This window comes from Oncorhynchus gorbuscha, linkage group LG23, assembly GCF_021184085.1.
Source record: "Oncorhynchus gorbuscha isolate QuinsamMale2020 ecotype Even-year linkage group LG23, OgorEven_v1.0, whole genome shotgun sequence".
In the NCBI taxonomy this organism is placed as follows: domain Eukaryota; kingdom Metazoa; phylum Chordata; class Actinopteri; order Salmoniformes; family Salmonidae; genus Oncorhynchus; species Oncorhynchus gorbuscha.
The window spans coordinates 59943972-59965038 of record NC_060195.1 but is presented as its reverse complement, the minus strand read 5'-3'; the positions used below and the strand labels follow the sequence as shown (position 1 = coordinate 59965038).

At 44.0% G+C, this 21067-nt stretch overlaps 1 protein-coding gene across 4 annotated transcripts in view; it reads right to left on the bottom strand.

The window, feature by feature from the left end:
- xirp2a (xin actin binding repeat containing 2a) overlaps positions 1-17273 on the bottom strand; it is a 70423-nt gene extending 53150 nt beyond the window's left edge. The window contains exons 1-2 of one of the 4 annotated variants that reach the window (XM_046324440.1): positions 16935-17273; positions 15847-16146 (exon numbers count right to left, since the gene is read on the bottom strand). In XM_046324440.1, coding sequence (XP_046180396.1) covers positions 15847-16077 — 231 coding nt within the window. In that variant the 5' untranslated portion in view covers positions 16078-16146; positions 16935-17273. Of the gene's footprint in view, positions 1-11497; positions 12033-15846; positions 16421-16934 lie in introns of those variants that run through there. The other 3 variants (XM_046324439.1, XM_046324441.1, XM_046324443.1) reach the window with 3 other exon arrangements.
- Positions 17274-21067: the final 3794 nt, after the last annotated feature.

Sequence of the window (21067 nt, the reverse complement as noted above, 5' to 3'; positions counted from 1 at the left end):
TGGGGACCGTCGCCAGAAGTTCTGGACTGGGAACTGTTGCCGGAAGCTCTGAACTGGGAACTGTTGCCGGAAGCTCTAGACTGTGGAGGCACACTGGAGGCCTGATGCGTGGTGCCGGCAATGGTGGTACCAGGCTGGTGACACGCACCTCGGGCGAGTACGGGGAGGAGGCACAGGACATACTGGACTGTGGATGCGCACTGGAGACCTGATGCGTGGGACCGGTACATGTGGTACTGGGCTGATGACACGCACCTCAAGGCGAGTGCGGGGAAAAGGCACAGGACGTACTGGACTATGGAGGCGCACTGGAGGTCTAGAGCGCAGAGCTGGCACAACCCTTCCTGACTGGATGCTCACTCCAGCCCGGCAAGTGCGGGAAGCTACCACAGGACTCACTTGGCTATGAAGGCGCACTGGAGACCTGATGCGTGGGACCAGTACAGGTGGCACCGGGCTGATGACACGCACCTCAGGGTGAGTGCGGGAAGAGGCACAGGACGCACTGGACTGTGGACACGCACTTGATGGAGATTGCGAGGAGCAGGAACAGGACACACCTGACTGGGAAAGCGCTCTTGAGGGAGATTGCGAGGTGTTGGCACAGGACGCATTGGGTTGTGAAGGAACAATGGAGACCTGGTGTGTATAGCCGGCATCAATTGCTCCGGAACTTTAACACACGATTCAGGATGAGTACGGGGAGCTGACTCAGGTGGCACCAACATGACAACACGTTCCAAATCCGTGCGTCTTCCACCAACTCAACAACTCCCCCATTTCTCTCTCCTCTGAGTACTCCTTCTTCTCCCAGACTGGCTCTGGTTTACTCCTCGGCTCCGCCGACTGCTCCATGTGCCGCCCCCCAAAAATGTGTTTAACTCCTCGTATCGACGCCGTTCCTCTCTTGCTGCCTCTATCTCCTCCTTCGGATGGCGATACTCCCTGGCCTGCGTCCAGGGTCCTTTTCCATCCAGGATCTCCTCCCAAGTCCAGGCCTCCTCGCCATGCTGTTTGGTCTATTTGTGGCGGGATCTTCTGTCATGTTCGTCATAAGGATCGGACCAAGGCGCAGCGTGGTATGCGTACATTCTCTTTTAATGAATGAACCACTTAACAAAAACAACAAAACCAATGAACGAAACGTGAAGCTATATGAATAGTGCAGACAGGCAACTAAACATAGACAAGATCCCACAACACAAATGAGGAAACCTACCTAAATATGATCCCCAATCAGAGATAATGATAAACAGCTGTCTCTGATTGGAACCATATGAGGCCAACATAGACATACAAAAACTAGAGTACCCACCCTAGTCACACCCTGACCTAACCAAAATATATAGAAAAACAGAGATATCTAAGGTCAGGGCGTGACAGGTTACCCTTTTCTTATGGCAACAGGCACAAATTTTGCTGCTGTGATGGCACACTGGTATTTCACCCAATAGATATGGGAGTTTAACAAACTCGGGTTTGTTTTCTAATTCATTGTGTATCTGTGTAATCTGAGGAAAATATGTCTCTAATATCATACATTGGGCAGTTTAGGAAGTGCAGCTCAGGTCTCACCTAATTTTGTGGGCAGTGTGCACATAGGCTGTCTTCTCTTGAGAGCCAGGTCTGCCTACGGCGACCTTTCTCAATAGCAAGGCTATGCTCACTGAGTCTGTACATATTCAAACGCTTTCCTTACGTTTGGGTCAGTAACAGTGGTCAGGCATTCTGCTACTGTGTACTCTCTGTTAAGGACCAAATAGCATTCTGGTTTGCTCTGTTTTTTTTTGTTAATTCTTTCCAATGTGTCTCTCTCTCTCTCTCATTCTCTCTCGTTCACTCTCTCTCTCTCTCTCTGACTAGGCCATTCTCTCGGTCTCATCCCACTGGGCCTATGCGTAATGAATGCAAATCATGTTTCACTCCCTTTTATCAGGCTCCTCTGCCTCTTAATGTTTGCTGAGCGCTGCCAAACACCAACTCCATCCCGACGCTATTTATACGTACGAGTGACAGATCTAAACCGGGATATCCAGAACCTTCTCCATGTCCAGACAGTAACTTTGGACATAATCAGGGGGCCCCTTGTTCATCAATGCTGATACAATGTTCTGGGGATATAGGCCAAGTCTATCTTTGTTTACATGGAAATAGACAGGTGGAAGCAAAATAAACTAGCTGCGAGTGTGTGCTCAGTTTGACCAACAGTGTTGCTGTTAATGATTAAGCCGTCACTCCGAATACCGTTCGTCATCCAGTAAGTTATAAATAAAGCTTTAACAGGTTTGAAAAAAAACCAAACATTTAATCTATTTCACCATGGCAACCATCACAGTAGCAGCCAGGTCTGTGTGAGGGGACGTTATGAATTACAGTGCTGTCTTTGTCTCAGAGCAATATCTACATAAATGATTAAACTGTAAGCCCTGTGGGTCGGGTGGTAATCCGTTAGCATGCACGCTCCAGTGCCATTCTGGGTGTCATCATAATACCGCTGGAAAAAAAGAAAAGGGCCCTGAAACACAGAATCATGCTGGTGGTGAAGATGGGTCATGAAGATAAGGAAGATGATTGGTAAACAATAGGAAAGGAATGCTCATTATATGCACATAACAGATAAGTACAAGATGAATGCTTTAGAAAGGGACCCCCCCCCCCCCCCCCTAATCAAACTCCCTACCCGTAGAGTATCTAGAATAGAACCTGTTTTAGGTCAAGTCAATTGAAATGAAAAGCCAGGTGATGACGTGGCCTGGCCATTGGTTTAACTGTACAACAGATAAGTGCTGGTAATAATTGGAATGTCTAGTGTTCAGAGACCCACTCCTTTGTCATTGGGCCGTGTGGTTGAACTCATACAGCCGTGACTCCATTAAATGATTTGAATCAGTGAAACTGAGATGAGGTGGAAGGGTCTCTTAGACCTAATGGAATCTTACGAGTGAGCCGTTGAGCCACTTTGGGCCGGGCTGGGCTGGACAAGAGAGGGCTGGAAGAATGGGTCAGAATGAATGGGTTTTGATGTGAGTGTGAGTCAACTGTAGCCTCAATGTCAACATAACATTAACCATTTGGAGCTTTAAAAGAAGCTCTCAAACCTGTTTGCCAAATACCACTTCCTGTCAACCGGGGCAGCCAATTACAATTGACTAACCCCTAAATATTTACATTTACATTTAAGTCATTTAGCAGACGCTCTTATCCAGAGTGACTTACAAATTGGACTGACTGGATGCTGGATGCTCAATATAACACGCACCCATACATATGATGTTGCGTCAAGTGTCAAGTTACTTAGCTGAAGATCCTGCATATGGGACACATTGCATCATGTTCAAGGCCTCCATAGAAATGAAAGGACAATCATGCTCCAGAGTAGCGCAGCGGTCTAAGGCACAGCATCTCAGTGCTAGAGGCGTTACTACAGACCCTGGTTCGATTCCAGGCTGTATCACCATGATTGGGAGTCACTTGGGCGGCGCACAATTGGCCCAGTGTCGTCCGGGTTTGGGCCGTCATTGTATATAACAATTTGTTCTTAACTGACTTGCCTGGTTAAATGAAATAAATACCTCTGTACATCCAACAGTACAGAGGTACGGTAGCTACTCAAGCTGTGAAAATCAACCCAAGCTCCCATGTACATTCCCAACCGCACGTGCCACCATATGAATGTGTGCAGACGCCTCACATTTACATGTCCAGCTGGCCTTCAGGACATGTCACGTTTAAAGCCACCCATAACATCAAGCTTCATAAGTCACAGTGGGCTGTATATTTAGAGACTGGGTGTCCCTTGAAGTGGTGAAGTGAAGATGGGGAGTGGGCTATCTATCTCTGAAGCCCCCTAGAACCTCCAAAAACAAACTACTCGAGATTAACTCCCTGGTGAAATAACAGGACAATGACACAGAACGTGCCATGGTGTAGTGACATAGATTCTCTCTCTGTGCCATGGTGTGGTGACATAGATTCTATCTCTGTTCCATGCTGTGGTGACATAGATTATATCTCTGTGCCATGGTGTGGTGACATAGATTATATCTCTGTGCCATGGTGTGGTGACATAGATTCTATCTCTGTTCCATGGTGTAGTGACATAGATTCTATCTCTGTTCCATGCTGTGGTGACATAGATTCTATCTCTGTGCCATGGTGTAGTGACATAGATTCTATCTCTGTTCCATGGTGTGGTGACATAGATTCTATCTCTGTTCCATGGTGTAGTGACATAGATTCCATCTCTTTGCCATGGTGTAGTGACATAGATTCTATCTCTGTTCCATGGTGTGGTGACATAGATTCTCTCTCTGTGCCATGCTGTGGTGACATAGATTCTATCTCTGTTCCATGGTGTGGTGACATAGATTCTCTCTCTGTGCCATGCTGTGGTGACATAGATTCTATCTCTGTGCAATGGTGTGGTGACAAAGAACCTATCTTAGTGCCATGCTGTGGTGACATGGATCCTATCTCTGTGCCATGGTGAGTTGACATAGATTCTCTCTCTGTGCCATGGTGTGGTGACATAGATTCAATCTCTATGCCATGGTGTGGTGACATCTCTGTGGAGTGATACATGCTGTGGTGACATGGATCCTATCTCTGTGGAGTGATACATGCTGTGGTGACATGGATCCTATCTCTGTGGAGTGATACATGCTGTGGTGACATGGATCCTCTCTCTGTGGAGTGATACATGCTGTGGTGACATGGATCCTATCTCTGTGGAGTGATACATGCTGTGGCGACATGGATCCTATCTCTGTGGAGTGATACATGCTGTGGTGACATGGATCCTATCTCTGTGGAGTGATACATGCTGTGGTGACATGGATCCTCTCTCTGTGGAGTGATACATGCTGTGGTGACATGGATCCTCTCTCTGTGGAGTGATACATGCTGTGGTGACATGGATCCTCTCTCTGTGGAGTGATACATGCTGTGGCGACATGGATCCTATCTCTGTGGAGTGATACATGCTGTGGTGACATGGATCCTATCTCTGTGGAGTGATACATGCTGTGGTGACATGGATCCTCTCTCTGTGGAGTGATACATGCTGTGGTGACATGGATCCTCTCTCTGTGGAGTGATACATGCTGTGGTGACATGGATCCTCTCTCTGTGGAGTTATACATGCTGTGGTGACATGGATCCTCTCTCTGTGGAGTGATACATGCTGTGGTGACATGGATCCTCTCTCTGTGGAGTGATACATGCTGTGGTGACATGGATCCTCTCTCTGTGGAGTGATACATGCTGTGGTGACATGGCTCCTCTCTCTGTGGAGTGATACATGCTGTGGTGACATGGATCCTCTCTCTGTGGAGTGATACATGCTGTGGTGACATGGCTCCTATCTCTGTGGAGTGATACATGCTGTGGTGACATGGATCCTATCTCTGTGGAGTGATACATGCTGTATGACTTTGGTTCTATTTCTTCATTATAGACCTACTCGTTTAGGTATGCAACTTTTAAGGATGGCTTTAGATTGCATTTGGATTCCAGTGTTATCTGGGTTGTTAACTGGATTCGTTCTGACATTCGTGATTTCTGTTTTTTTTATTATTATTTGACATTTTTGCTGCGCTGTTAGGCGCTAGTAACACAAGCCTCTTGCTGAACCCGCTATAACATTTGCTAAACTCTGTACAGTACGTGACCTATAAACTTTGATTTGATTAGACAGCTATGACATTTATAAAGACTTTAGCGTTGAGCGCTATTGTTTCTCATCTATAACAAATGTCATGTTTAATTCAAATCTAAATATCAGACGATAATGAAAACGATATTGCTCCTCTATGATGTGCATTAAAACAACACATTACAACAGCACTAATTATTAAGAAGAGGCAATATGGAGATGTCTCTATATTCACATTAAATGTGTATATGACTTGTGAATACATATATACAGTACCAGTCAAAGGTTTGGACACCTACTCATTCAAGGGTTTTTATTTATTTGTACTTTTTTTCTACATTGTAGAATAATAGTGAAGACATCAAACTATGAAATAACACATCTGGAATCATGTTGTAACCAAAATAGTAGCGACCCTTCGCAGTGATGCCAGCTTTTACACACTCTTGGTATTTTCTCAACCAGCTTCACCTGGAATGCTTGTCCAACAGTCTTGAAGGAGTTCCCACACATGCTGAGCACTTGTTGGCTGCTTTTCTCTCACTCTGCGGTCCAACTCATCCCAAACCATCTCAATTGGGTTGAGGCCGGCTGATTGTGGAGGCCAGGTCATCTGATGCAGCACTCCATCACTCTCCTTCTTGGTCAAATAGCCATTTTTATTTTATTGACATTTTTATTTCACCTTTATTTAACCAGGTAGGCTAGTTGAGAACAAGTTGTCATTTACAACTGCGACCTGGCCAAGATAAAGCAAAGCAGTGTGACACAAACAACAACACAGAGTTACACATGGAATAAACAAGAGTACAGTCAATAATACAAATTATCCTTACACAGCCTGGAGGTGTGTTGGGTCATTGTCCTGTTGAAAAACAAGTGATGGGATGGCGTTTCACTGCAGAATGTTGTGGTAGCCATGCTGGTTAAGTGTGCCTTGAATTCTAAATAAATCACTGACAGTGTCACCAGCAAACCACCCCATCACACCTCCTCCTCCAGGCTTCACAGTGGGAACCACATGCAGAGATTTGTATTTTATTTAACTAGACCAGTCAGTTAAGAACTAATTCTTATTTACAATGACTGCCTACTGGGGAACAGTGGGTTAACTGCCTTGTTCAGGGGCAGAACGACAGATTTTTACCCTGGCAGTCACTGTCAGCTCAGGGATTCAATCCAGCAACCTTTCGGTTACTGGCCCAATGCGCTAACCACTAGGCTACTTGCCGCCCCTGCTGGAGATCATCCCGTCACCTACTCTGCATCTCACAAAGACACGGTGGTTGGAACCAAAAATCTCAAATTTGCACTCATCAGACCAAAGGACCAATTTCCACCGGTCTAATGTCCATTGCTCATGTTTTTTGACCCAAGCAAGTCTCTTCGTATTATTGGTGTCCTTTAGTAGTGGTTTCTTTGCAGCAATTTGACCATGAAGGTCTGATTCACCCAGTCTCCTCTAAACAGTTGATGTGTAGATGTGTCAGTTACTTGAACTTTGTGAAGCATTTATTTGGGCTGCAATTTCTGAGGCTGGTAACTCTAATGAACTGATCCTCTGCAGCAGAGGTAAATCTGGGTCGTCCTTTCCTGTGGCGGCCCTCATGAGAGACAGTTTCATCATAGCGCTTGATTTTTTTTGCGACTGCACTTGAAGCAACTTTAAAAGTTACCTAAATGTTCCGGATTGACTGACCTTCAGGTTTTAAAATAATGATGGACTGTCGTTTCTCTTTACTTATTTGAGCTGTTCTTGCCATAATATGGACTTGGTCTTTTACCAAATAGGGCTATATTTTGTATACCATCCTTACCTTGTCACAACACAACTGATTGGCTCATACGCATTAAGAAGGAAAGAAATTCCACAAATTCACTTTTAACAAGGCAGACCTGTTAGTTGAAGTGCATTCCAGGTGACTACCCCATGAAGCTGGTTCAGAGAATGCCAAGAGTGTGCAAAGCTGTCATCAAGGCAAACAGTGGCTACTTTGAAGAATCTCAAATATAAATATAAATATTTTGATTTGTTTAACACTTTTTTGGTTACTACATGATTCCATATGTATTTTTTAATAGTTTTGATGTCTTCACTATTATTCTACAATGTAGAAAATAGTAAAAACAAAGAAAAACCCTTGAAGGAGTAGGTATGTCAAAACTTTTGACTGGCACTGTATATATATATATATATATATATTCACATGTCAATCCCTGAGGTCATCTCATTAGGATAGCATGATGATTAAGCTGATGCATGACTAATTGGTGTGTCTCCCAGACATTTGTTTGCCCCCCTCTGGTTGGGACTGGTAACGACATCTTATGTCACTCACAACCAGTACAGGGAACCCGTGTGTATGTAAGTGTGTGCATGTGTGTGTGCGGGTGTGCACATGAGTGTTACACAACCAGGGTCAGACAGACCACGTAAACATAAGCAGAAGGGGGTCGGCTAGTCAGCTAGTCCACTCGAGCAAAAAAGGAGCTCTTCGCTCTGAACACAAACTATTGCATCACTCCACATCTGTGGATAATGGAAGCATAACCTGTCCTTCTCTACAGTGGAATCAGTGAAGTTATGGCGCTACTTATAAGACCACCCGGCAATGATCCATCCTCCATTGTTATGTCTAACCTCTCAATGACATCCCAGGCATTCCACTGTATAAATAATAAAATATCCCACTAAAGCTGACGCTTTATTAAATATGCATCGCAACCCTACAGATAAGGCAAGAGACAGAGTCATGTTTTATAGTGAGCTGCAAACCTTTCCTTTCTGTGATCTGTGAACACTGGCCCTGTGTCGAACTGACACAGGCTTTTGTTAGACGACTAAGTCAGAGAGAAGAAGGTGACCTTCCCGTTGCCTGCGAATACTGTGTGGCTGAGAATGTTATTAGAAACCAGAGTGAAACAGAGACAAATGAACAGTCAGATGATTGTGCTTCATTCAAGGTCTCCTTTATTAATGAAGTGTTCTAAAGGGGTACTAATCCAATATTAATATAATACTAATCAATTATTAACATTCTGCTTTATTGTTTCTCAGGTCACCTTGCCCCAAAAGGGGACAGAATTCATCTGATTTGGGGGAACAAAAAGCAAACGAGAATGGAATCCTCTGCAGAGGAAAGTGAAAGGAAACGGCCAATCGGATTAACATTCACTAAGAATCAAACGTGAAACAGAAGGGTCAGGTTATGTATGAGTCAAAGGAAGAATTAGACAGTGAGAGGTATCCGTGTTCTCACACTAATTAAGATTCAACATAATGACAGAAAGATCGGTTTCTGTACACATTTTGGTCGCGCAAAATGAAGGTTGTATTTCCCAAATGGGCGTCGTCGTCGAGTAAAAGTAAGGCTTTATTCCCTCTGTCCTTGACTTGAATGATGCAATAGAAGAAGGATTGAGAGTCATCATATTGGATCCCTATAGAAAGCAGTTCAGTGTTAGTATATCACAACGGTACAGTAGATTAACCACCATTGTATGGGGATTGGGGGCGGCAGGTAGCCTATGCGGTTAAGAGCATTGGGCCAGTAACCCGAAAAGTTGCTGGTTCAAATCCTCGAGCTGACTGAGTGAAAAATCTGTCAATGTGCCCTTGAGCAAGGCACTTAACCCTAATTGCTCTTGTAAGTTGCTCTGGGTAAGAGCATCTGCTAAATGACACAAAGGGGAAATGAAAGTTAGCCTCTTAGCCTAACCTACATCATCTCAGTAGGACAAGGTCCATTGGGGAATAGCCAAACTCTGTTCTTATCAGGATGTGTTTGGTTTATTATGGCTTAGTTCCACTCTGTCTCGCCACACTAGTCTAAATATACTTAACAAGGCTTAACTTTTCCTAAAATATTACATTTCACTCAGTACCAGATGAAGTTTTTACTGTGTATTTGAGACATGGCCAGTTATTCTGAGCCAAAGAATGTCTGTGAAAGATTGCATCTTTTGGACCTTTGGCATCAGTGGTTCAGTGTTGTGGTCGCAGCAAACTACAGTACAGTCATCTGAGAAACCTCTCACATTTCCTTTCACATCTTTAGTCATTCTCCTCTCCCTAAACACAACCTTCTCTTCCTTCCCACCTCATCTCCTCTCATTTCCTCTCTCTCTCTCTCTCTCTCTCTCTCTCTCTCTCTCTCTCTGTCTCTCTCTCTCTCTCTCTCTCTCTCTCTCTCTCTCTCTCTCTCTCTCTCTCTCTCTCTCTCTCTCTCTCTCTCTCTCTCTCTCTCTCTCTCTCTCTCTCTCTCTCTCTCTCTCTCTCTCTCTCTCTCTCTCTCTCTCTCTCTCTCTCTCTCTCTCTCTCTCTCTCTCTCTCTCTCTCTCTCTCTCTCTCTCTCTCTCTCTCTCTCTCTCTCTCTCTCTCTCTCTCTCTCTCTCTCTCTCTCTCTCTCTCTCTCTCTCTCTCTCTCTCTCTCTCTCTCTCTCTCTCTCTCTCTCTCTCTCTCTCTCATGCTCTCTCTCTCTCTCTCTCTCTCTCTCTCTCTCTCTCTCTCTCTCTCTCTCTCTCTCTCTCTCTCTCTCTCTCTCTCTCTCTCTCTCTCTCTCTCTCTCTCTCTCTCTCTCTCTCTCTCTCTCTCTCTCTCTCTCTCTCTCTCTCTCTCTCTCTCTCTCTCTCTCTCTCTCTCTCTCTGTCTCTCTCTCTCTCTCGCTCTCTCTCTCTCTCTCTCTCTCTCTCTCTCTCTCTCTCTCTCTCTCTCTCTCTCTCTCTCTCTCTCTCTCTCTCTCTCTCTCTCTCTCACGCTCTCTCTCTCTCTCTCTCTCTCTCTCTCTCTCTCTCTCTCTCTCTCTCTCTCTCTCTCTCTCTCACGCTCTCTCTCTCTCTCTCTCTCTCTCTCTCTCTCTCTCTCTCTCTCACGCTCTCTTTCATAATGTAATCTTGTCAGTGAGGTCGCTTACACTTATTAATTAAAGAACATTAAAGATATAAACCCTCACAAAAAAATAACCTCCTCAGAAAAACAACAATTATTTAGTTTTTTACCCTTCTGCTCTTGTGGTTAAAACTACTAAGACTGAAGCTTCTCAGCTGGCCTTTAATCAGTTTAGCTGACTTCACCTTCCTCTTTGTGATCTGAAACAACACCAGAACCCACAGATCCACATAAGAAGACAGACAGACAGCAGGACCCAGTCCAGAACTCTGACTACGACAGGCATGATCCAGTTCTCTATAGATCCACGTCTCCACTCTGCCTGCGCTCCCATCCAATCTGAGGCAGGCTGGCAGTACCTAAAGGCCCTCCACTCCCGCGCTGTCAGCCACAGCCGACATACCAATTACAGGGTTATTTTTAAAATACAGCTTAACCATAAAACCCCAGGAATAGGCCTTAAATAACACAGTGTGGAATAAGCCCCGTCGTCTGTGCATGGCACTGCACTGCACAGAGAGCATGTGCCACCAGCAGGTTTCAGCCCACAGTCGGCAGGCTAGAGAGACACCATACTGCAGCTGTGCTGCCGCCTCGAGACCTCTAAAACCTACAGAGCTGGGACTACTGTATGTTTCTTATGAGTAGGGCTCGGAGTTTTCCCTGACCATGAGCTAATTATGAACAACTTTGGGACCCAGTTAAGGCCATATGGTCAGGAACAAATCTAGAACCTAGTTATGGACTAGTCAAAGCTACTATGATTCCCACAACTAAGCAATCAAAGCCAGTGAGCTCACTGAATTGGTAAGTAAGAAGTTAGTCAGTAGATTGATAACACACTGGTCTTAAATACATATAAAACTAAAAGCATTGTATATGGTAAAAAATAAAAAAAATAAGCTCAATTGTCTCTCATAATCCAACAACATTCAGCACAGACAGCCATACATACCTCACAAGACATGCCACCAGGGGTCTCTTCACATTCCCTCAAGTCCAAAATGAATTCACGGCAACACAGTATTATACAGAGCCATGATCGCACGGAACTCCCTTCCATCGTCAATTACTCAAGCGAACAGCAAAAATGACCTTAAAAAAGGTGGAAAAAACAACGTCCCGTGGCAAAATAAGGACACGTGCACACACACACTCTAACACACACAACCTACGCACACACACACACTCTAACACACACGACCTACGCACACACACACACTCTAACACACACAACCTACGCACACACACACACTCTAACACACACAACCTACGCACACATTACTCTTTCGTTGTATTGCTTGTATGTCGTTGTATTCTCCATCTGTGTGACTCTTCTTGTCTATCAGTGTATCAGTGCTTTCTTACTGGTCATGTTTTTGTGTTTTGTGTGGTCTCCAGGAAGAGTAGCTGCTGCTTCGGCAAAAGCTAAAGGGGATCCGAATAAACCAATAAACTCCGTCGGTGTATTGATCGAGTTTATAAATAACTAAAGCTGCCCTTCAGGTGGTTGACACTGAGACATGGCCATGCCCTTTGTTTACAGCATGATTGCGTTCCGTTTACAACTCTCAAGAGGACAGTAATAACATGGCTGGGGGCTGAGAAACATCAGCTGTGTGTTTACGCCAAATGCCATAGACAGGAGGATGGACTAGAGATCAATACAGATTTCTCGGTGCAGCTAATGGGGAGAGTTCACTCATTTCTTTCCTTTTTGCTGGCACCTTATAGATTCACTAAGGATATGATGATACTATTCTAGTTGGGATTAAACCTATAGAATCTGCGGTGGATCTTTAGCATTATGAGCACGTCATGGCCAGATTTGGGAAGAATATGGTTGGACATCATGACGGTGTTAAAAGCAACGAAGAGAATAACTAGGTCAGATGGACCATTCGTTACTCCACGGTAGACACTTGGCAGTGGGATGCTTTCCCCAAAAATGACCCACTTTGCTTCCAAGTGTCTTAGATTTTCCTCTGAGAGCAGCCAGCTGTAAGGTGATGGAAAACCAGGCAGTGAAACAATCGCACTTCGACTTCAGCGAGAGAAAAAAATTGACGTAAGCACTTGTACCAGAGTCAAAAAAAACGTTGGGTAAACCCTTTGCCAAAGACTGAATCATATTTCTCTGGCTTTTCGGTATATTTTTTAAAACACTATTTGTCTAGAGAGAAGACGCTCCAAGTATCAGAGCATCGTCATTCCTGTTCATGTCGTTGTAACAAATCTCCTAAACCCCTAGACTGTGCACTGATATCCACAGCTCTTTGTAACAAATCTCCTAAACCCCTAGACTGTGCACTGATATCCACAGCTCTTTGTAACAAATCTCCTAAACCCCTAGACTGTGCACTGATATCCACAGCTCTTTGTAACAAATCTCCTAAACCCTAGACTGTGCACTGATATCCACAGCTCTTTGTAACAAATCTCCTAAACCCCTAGACTGTGCACTGATATCCACAGCTCTTTGTAACAAATCTCCTAAACCCCTAGACTGTGCACTGATATCCACAGCTCTTTGTAACAAATCTCCTAAACCCCTAGACTGTGCACTGATATCCACAGCTCTTTGTAACAAATCTCCTAAACCCCTAGACTGTGCACTGATATCCACAGCTCTTTGTAACAAATCTCCTAAACCCCTAGACTGTGCACTGATATCCACAGCTCTTTGTAACAAATCTCCTAAACCCCTAGACTGTGCACTGATATCCACAGCTCTTTGTAACAAATCTCCTAAACCCCTAGACTGTGCACTGATATCCACAGCTCTTTGTAACAAATCTCCTAAACCCCTAGACTGTGCATTGATATCCACAGCTCTTTGTAACAAATCTCCTAAACCCTAGACTGTGCACTGATATCCACAGCTCTTTGTAACAAATCTCCTAAACCCCTAGACTGTGCACTGATATCCACAGCTCTTTGTAACAAATCTCCTAAACCCCTAGACTGTGCACTGATATCCACAGCTCTTTGTAACAAATCTCCTAAACCCCTAGACTGTGCACTGATATCCACAGCTCTTTGTAACAAATCTCCTAAACCCCTAGACTGTGCACTGATATCCACAGCTCTTTGTAACAAATCTCCTAAACCCCAGACTGTGCACTGATATCCACAGCTCTTTGTAACAAATCTCCTAAACCCCTAGACTGTGCACTGATATCCACAGCTCTTTGTAACAAATCTCCTAAACCCTAGACTGTGCACCGATATCCACTGCTCTTTGTAACAGTACTCCTAAACCCTAGACTGTGCACTGATATCCACTGCTCTTTGTGACATTACTCCTAAACCCTAGAACGTAGTATCCACTGCTCTTTGTAACAATACTCCTAACCCCTAGACCGTAGTATCCACTGCTCTTTGTAACAATACTCCTAACCCCTAGACCGTAGTATCCTCTGCTCTTTGTAACAATACTCCTAACCCCTAGACCGTAGTATCCACTGCTCTTTGTAACAATACTCCTAACCCCTAGACCATAGTATCCACTGCTCTTTGTAACAATACTCCTAACCCCTAGACCGTAGTATCCTCTGCTCTTTGTAACAATACTCCTAACCCCTAGACCGTAGTATCCACTGCTCTTTGTAACAATACTCCTAACCCCTAGACCGTAGTATCATCTGCTCTTTGTAACAATACTCCTAACCCCTACACCGTAGTAACCACTGCTCTTTGTAACAATACTCCTAACCCCTAGACCGTAGTATCCACTGCTCTTTGTAACAATACTCCTAACCCCTAGACCGTAGTATCATCTGCTCTTTGTAACAATACTCCTAACCCCTACACCGTAGTATCCACTGCTCTTTGTAACAATACTCCTAACCCCTAGACCGTAGTATCCACTGCTCTTTGTAACAATACTCCTAACCCCTAGACCGTAGTATCCACTGCTCTTTGTAACAATACTCCTAACCCCTAGACCGTAGTAACCACTGCTCTTTGAAACAATACTCCTAACCCCTAGACCGTAGTATCCACTGCTCTTTGTAACAATACTCCTAACCCCTAGACCGTAGTATCCACTGCTCTTTGAAACAATACTCCTAACCCCTAGACCGTAGTAACCACTGCTCTTTGAAACAATACTCCTAACCCCTAGACCGTAGTATCCACTGCTCTTTGTAACAATACTCCTAACCCCTAGACCGTAGTAACCACTGCTCTTTGTAACAATACTCCTAACCCCTAGACCGTAGTAACCACTGCTCTTTGTAACAATACTCCTAACCCCTAGACCGTAGTAACCACTGCTCTTTGTAACAATACTCCTAACCCCTAGACCGTAGTAACCACTGCTCTTTGTAACAATACTCCTAACCCCTAGACCGTAGTATCCACTGCTCTTTGTAACAATACTCCTAACCCCTAGACCGTAGTAACCACTGCTCTTTGTAACAATACTCCTAACCCCTAGACCGTAGTAACCACTGCTCTTTGTAACAATACTCCTAACCCCTAGACCGTAGTAACCACTGCTCTTTGTAACAATACTCCTAACCCCTAGACCGTAGTAACCACTGCTCTTTGTAACAATACTCCTAACCCCTAGACCGTAGTAACCACTGCTCTTTGTAACAATACTCCTAACCCCTAGACCGTAGTATCCACTGCTCTTTGTAACAATACTCCTAACCCCTAGACCGTAGTATCCACTGCTCTTTGAAACATGCTTTCTATCCCTGGTCATCTTGTTCTATCTTGACATTTAAACCATCAATCTTCCTAAACAGAGCATTTTCTAACTGTGTAAAAACCAGATGCAATAAAAAGAGGGGCCAAAATAATGCAACCAGGTGCTGCACCAGGGGTTTTCTATTGGTCAGTGATCACACGGACATCTTTCAGAGGATCCCACATAGCCACCCTGAAACTAGAATAGACGCATTTATGGAATTAAGTGAGAGACACAACAAGAACACAAAAACGAGCAACAGAGCTGATGTTTTTTTTAAAAGTGTGACGCCATTGGTCACCGGACCTCCCTCTATCTACACGGATACTCTGCTCACCGTCGTTCAGACACTAGAGACGGATACATTACAACTGTGACAAAATCTGCAATGAACCTACTTCACTCAACTTACTTTTTGAACTTTCCATTAAAGATTTATTCAGTTTCTCACAGTAAATGTAGCACATGATTGCCCATCAGTTGGTCCCCTCCCAAACAGTCCATGCACAGAGCACTTTGGGCCACAATAAGTTCGGGCACTTTTTGGCTAAAACATTCAATTCACATAAAGCTGTACCTCATAATAAACAAAGAAGTTTGCTTACGGTGTTTGTTGCTCCTGGGGGCTTCTCAAACATCCTCTTCAAGCTACTCAGAGGGATGTCAAATCTCTCAATGGTCTTGGCAGCCTGGAGGTCCTCCCGGAGTACTTGGTGGTCCGTGCCGTCTGCCTGAGGGCCAGAGAGATATGGCGAGGAGGAAACGGACCCCGGGGTCACTATTGACTCGCCACTCACCACCTCCAACTCCTCTCCATTTCCTGATTGAATTTCCATTGTTGTGGAAACCGTATCCCCCTGTTCTTTCCTCTGGGCAGGAGTGTACAGGGGAAGTCTACTGTAAGACTGGGAGGTAAAGGGGGGAGAAAGGAAGAGAGAGAAAAAGAGGGAGTAATGTGAGTGAGAGAAAGAGGAGTAGATGGGGCTCCGGTGCCTTCCACTGCTCTGTTCGGACCCTGTGACTGCTCTAGACACACCAGGCTGACAGACGGCACAGAGAGGCTGGCCTTCAGAGGAGGAGAGAGGAAAAGATTTTCCCAGTGACACACCGATTTGGGTCTTGGACGCAGCTCACAGTAACGTCAGCTACATAGCTATGAGAAATAAATATTCACTTTAAAGAGAGAGAGAGAGAGAGAGAGAGAGAGAGAGAGAGAGAGAGAGAGAGAGAGAGAGAGAGAGAGAGAGAGAGAGAGAGAGAGAGAGAGAGAGAGAGAGAGAGGGAGAGAGAGAGAGAGGTGTGTGAGAGGGAGAGAGAGAGAGAGCGAGAGAGAGAGAGAGAGAGAGAGAGAGAGAGAGAGAGAGAGAGAGAGAGAGAGAGAGAGAGAGAGAGAGAGAGAGAGAGAGAGAGAGAGAGAGAAAGAGAGAGAGAGAAACAGACAGACAGACAGACAGACAGACAGACAGACAGACAGACAGACAGACAGACAGACAGACAGACAGACAGACAGACAGACAGACAGACAGACAGACAGACAGACAGACAGACAGACAGACAGACAGACAGACAGACAGACAGACAGACAGACAGACAGACAGACAGACAGACAGACAGACAGACAGACAGACAGACAGACAGACAGACAGACTACTTTATAATGTAATAATACACTAATAGAAGTATCATAGCCTACCTTTCAGCTTAATCCTGAAGCAAGGAACTCCAGAACCCAGTTTAGACTGAACCGACTCCTTTCTCCCTCCCTCTGTCAGTACCACCCAGGCCAGGCTGACAGGAAACAGTTGAGACCCAGGGTTGACAACGTCACTGACCTCACACCGCCCAACCCCAGCCCTATACTTGTCTGGCTCCAATCCTATTATTCCTGAACAAATCAAGGAAGCTCGGTCACAATTAACCTCCCACCCCAGCCACCAGTGTGATGGTTGTTTTATTGTTCATTTCTTTAACACTAAGTGCCCTTCCTCTCCTTGGGAGGGTGTAACTGCACTGGGCACGGCTAAAGGTTTGTTGGACGGTTTAAACACATTTTTCCCCTCTACTTACACCATCGGAGCACAACTGTTCTACTGTTTTACTTTGTCCCCCTGTAACAGTAATGGTATCTTTGCTTTGCGTTGAATGTTTTTGTTGTTGTGTCAAGAGCCTTTCAGTGTGGGGACTTTGTGCAGTGTGAGGATATGCTCACTGCACTGTAAGGTTTTGCTGGGTTTTCTGAATGAGTTTAAAGCACTGAATCGTCAACCATGTGTCGCTCTGGATAAGAGCGTCTGCTAAATGACTTAAATGTAATGTAATGTAATGAAATGAAATGAATTACTTATGCATAGATTGTGAAATCTGCCAAGTCAACTCTGTGGTCCTCTCAGGTATGTTGAAAGGACTTTTTTTTCAGACAATAGGGCGGCAGCGTAGCCTAGTGGTTAGAGCATTGGACTAGTAACTGGAAGGTTGCAGTTCAAACCCCCGAGCTGACAAGGTACAAATCTGTCGTTCTGCCCCTGAACAGGCAGTTAACCTACTGTTCCCAGGCCGTCATTGAAAATAAGAATATGTTCTTAACTGACTTGCCTGGTTAAATAAAATAAAAAAAATAAAAAAAAGAGTACCTTGGCAACAGTCTCGGGTAGTAGTTGAATATTGGAATGTGTTTTAAAATACACTTAGAAAGTATTGGAAAATACTCAAATACACTGACTCAAACACACTCCCATGCATTTGAAAAATGTTTAGGCTATTTTTAGCATAGCAAATTAATATAGCAAATGACTTCCGGTAGAAGTAGTTGATTCGGGCCAATATTATTAGAAAATAGTCAAATCCCAAAATGTCGTTCAGCTCAGGGAATAAAGAGAGGGCTACAAGGGGATAGAGAGAGGATACAGATTTAGCTAGAGATCAGATAGACTTCATGAGTGTGAGGCCATGACAGATGCACCTGACAGCACCGTGGGGATATACATGTAGCATGCAGCTACATTTGAACCTGTGGCACATACATTATTTAGTGGAGGCCAAAGTGTGTCACTTTCAGATGGATCCTGTATCCGCCTGGCACACTCCTCTTACAGGAGTTACAACGCTCACGACAAACACGTGCACATACGTACGCACACACACACACACACACACACACACACACACACACACACACTGCCCTCACCCACTCAAAGCGGATTAGAAGTTTTCAAAAATGGGCCTCATACTCTCCAGTCCGAAAGTCCTCTTCATTCCCACGGAAAACCCTTCAAATACAAAGACATAACTCAACATCTACATACCAGCCATGTCATGACAAGTAGGAAAATCATTTGTTATCATAGAATGCAAAAAGTAGGGTGGGGGTGTATTTCTCTACAGAGAAGTTCTCCATTAAAAATGTTAAAAAACACTATTGTTTATTTTGTATGCAAATAAAAGCTCTTCTTTCTAAGCTTTCATTAGATTAAGATGGGCTTTTCCCAGCAGGTGGAGAATTGTTGCATGCATTACTAGACATGTGGGTAGGTATGAGCCATTCCTGGCTTTCTAGTCACACATAGTCATTCAGTATCAGATCCCTGTCTCACGTACTCCGGTTACTGAGGTTTACTTCAGAGCTTGGTTCTCACACGTCGCCGACACGGCAGGTGAGAAGGGACACTCTTATCTAGTGAATAGTAGGGTGTTCAAGGAGTTCGACAGAGAGGCACTTGGCACTCGATGCTTTGGATATTACGTGACATTATCAAACGTTCCCTTTTATATTATTTAGTTGTGTTTGTTTATAGTTGTTATTTATAATTGTTATTAAACAGTGTATTGACTTTTTTTTAAATTGACTATACATCTTTAAACAAACATCCATTTGATTTAACTTCTAACAATGCTTGACCAAAAGAGCAATGCATAAACTGTTATTGGAGATTTTCTTCCCCCCAACTATTACACTGCTTATCCCAATCTTTCGTCATGTTCTCTTGACAGCCGGATGGAATAGTTTAAAGAAGGACTTCCCAGAAACCAGACTGAAGAGACAGATTGCAACATAGACAGTTGAGAGTTCAACATTTTAGTGAGGGAAAGCTTCATCTTGAAGTTTTTGGAGGGGAATGACTAGGCTACAAGCAAAGAGCTATTAAACTTATCTTGTGTTTTAGGCCATAGTTAGCTTGTTTGTCTTGGTACTCCGCCCAGACCAGGCCGTTCTTTAAACACAAACCCAGATGGTATCTGGACGTTTCTCAGCCACCTCTCTCTCTCTCTCTCTCTCTCTCTCTCTCTCTCTCTCTCTCTCTCTCTCTCTCTCTCTCTCTCTCTCTCTCTCTCTCTCTCTCTCTCTCTCTCTCTCTCTCTCTCTCTCTCTCTACTGCTGCTGCTGCTGGAAAAAGTGACTCCATCTCATTTAGCTCTCATTACAATGCAGCTAGAGTCAACAGGGGATAAGGGTCTCATAGATCCTATGTTTCTCATGTACTAAGCAAGACTTTCGGTGACAAAAACATATTGAAGATGATGACTGTGCAAGACAATCAACATTAGTTACTTTTGTGCATGTAGACTGCATTCATACAGGTGTAGGATATTAATTGGAGCCGGTTTGCTACAGCAGGACAGGACATTTGAATTATTATTTATGTGAATTACAATGAATTCATATTTTTGTAGGGGTTGATACATTTTTTCATTCATTTTTCATAAATCAAGTTTGACCTTTCAAAGTGGAAATTACATCCTTTAGAAGCTTTTTAAAAACTCAATCACACAACAAGTTGGCATTTCCTGCTGTGCAGGAAAATTCTCAGCAACAGAAGAGTGATCAAATACATCTGTAAAACCACAGAGAATGGAATTGGAACAGAACGGACCCAGTGCAGTATTTGGGCTGTGAGCGCCCTCTACTGTCTCCTGGCTCTAATATCACGCTCTCCAGTACCCTGTACCCATTGATAATACGATTTTTAGGCCAATGCTGCAAATGTCCTCAAGTAGTTGCTATTAAGTAATCTATTCAAATATACGGTGTGCTATACCCAAATCCAACACTTGAATTAAACAGATTCAATGAAATATCAAATGATAATCATACAGAATATACTATATATATTAGTTATTATACAACTATAACAACCTGCGGACACATCCCGGCAGGGTGTTTCTGTACCTCTGCTACGACATTCAAATATAATACTTATTCTTGACAGCTCAATACATAAAACAATACATTAAGTATTTAAACACTCTGGCCAAGCTTTCCACTGGATGGCAGCAAAACATTTCCACCGCAACAATTCCATAGCCGAGCCACACACACACACACACACACACACACACACACACACACACACACACACACACACACACACACACACACACACACACACACACACACACACACACACACACACACACACACACACACACACACACACACACACACACACACACACACACACACACACACACGAAACACAGCTTCTTAACTGAAGACCAACGACCACAATTATTTTTTGTTGGAGTTGGCAAAAATATTGTTTTACGTTTTCAAAGATAAGGTTACAATGTTGTAAAAACACGTATAATTCTTTGCTAGAGTAGCGGACACTTTGGTCGCCTACGTATAATTTAATTCACCTGGGAATGATTGGCTAACATTAGTCACGTTGCCTGTCGGGCTCGTGTCAACTCCTTTCTCTCCACCATTGTCAGCGCGCGCAGCCGAAGAATCCTCCACGCGTCCGTCGTGCTGCAAAACCTACTAATTCATTTACGACATAAATCAATTACAGCACCATGTCACTCTGTTATGCGTTTGTGTGAATGGTG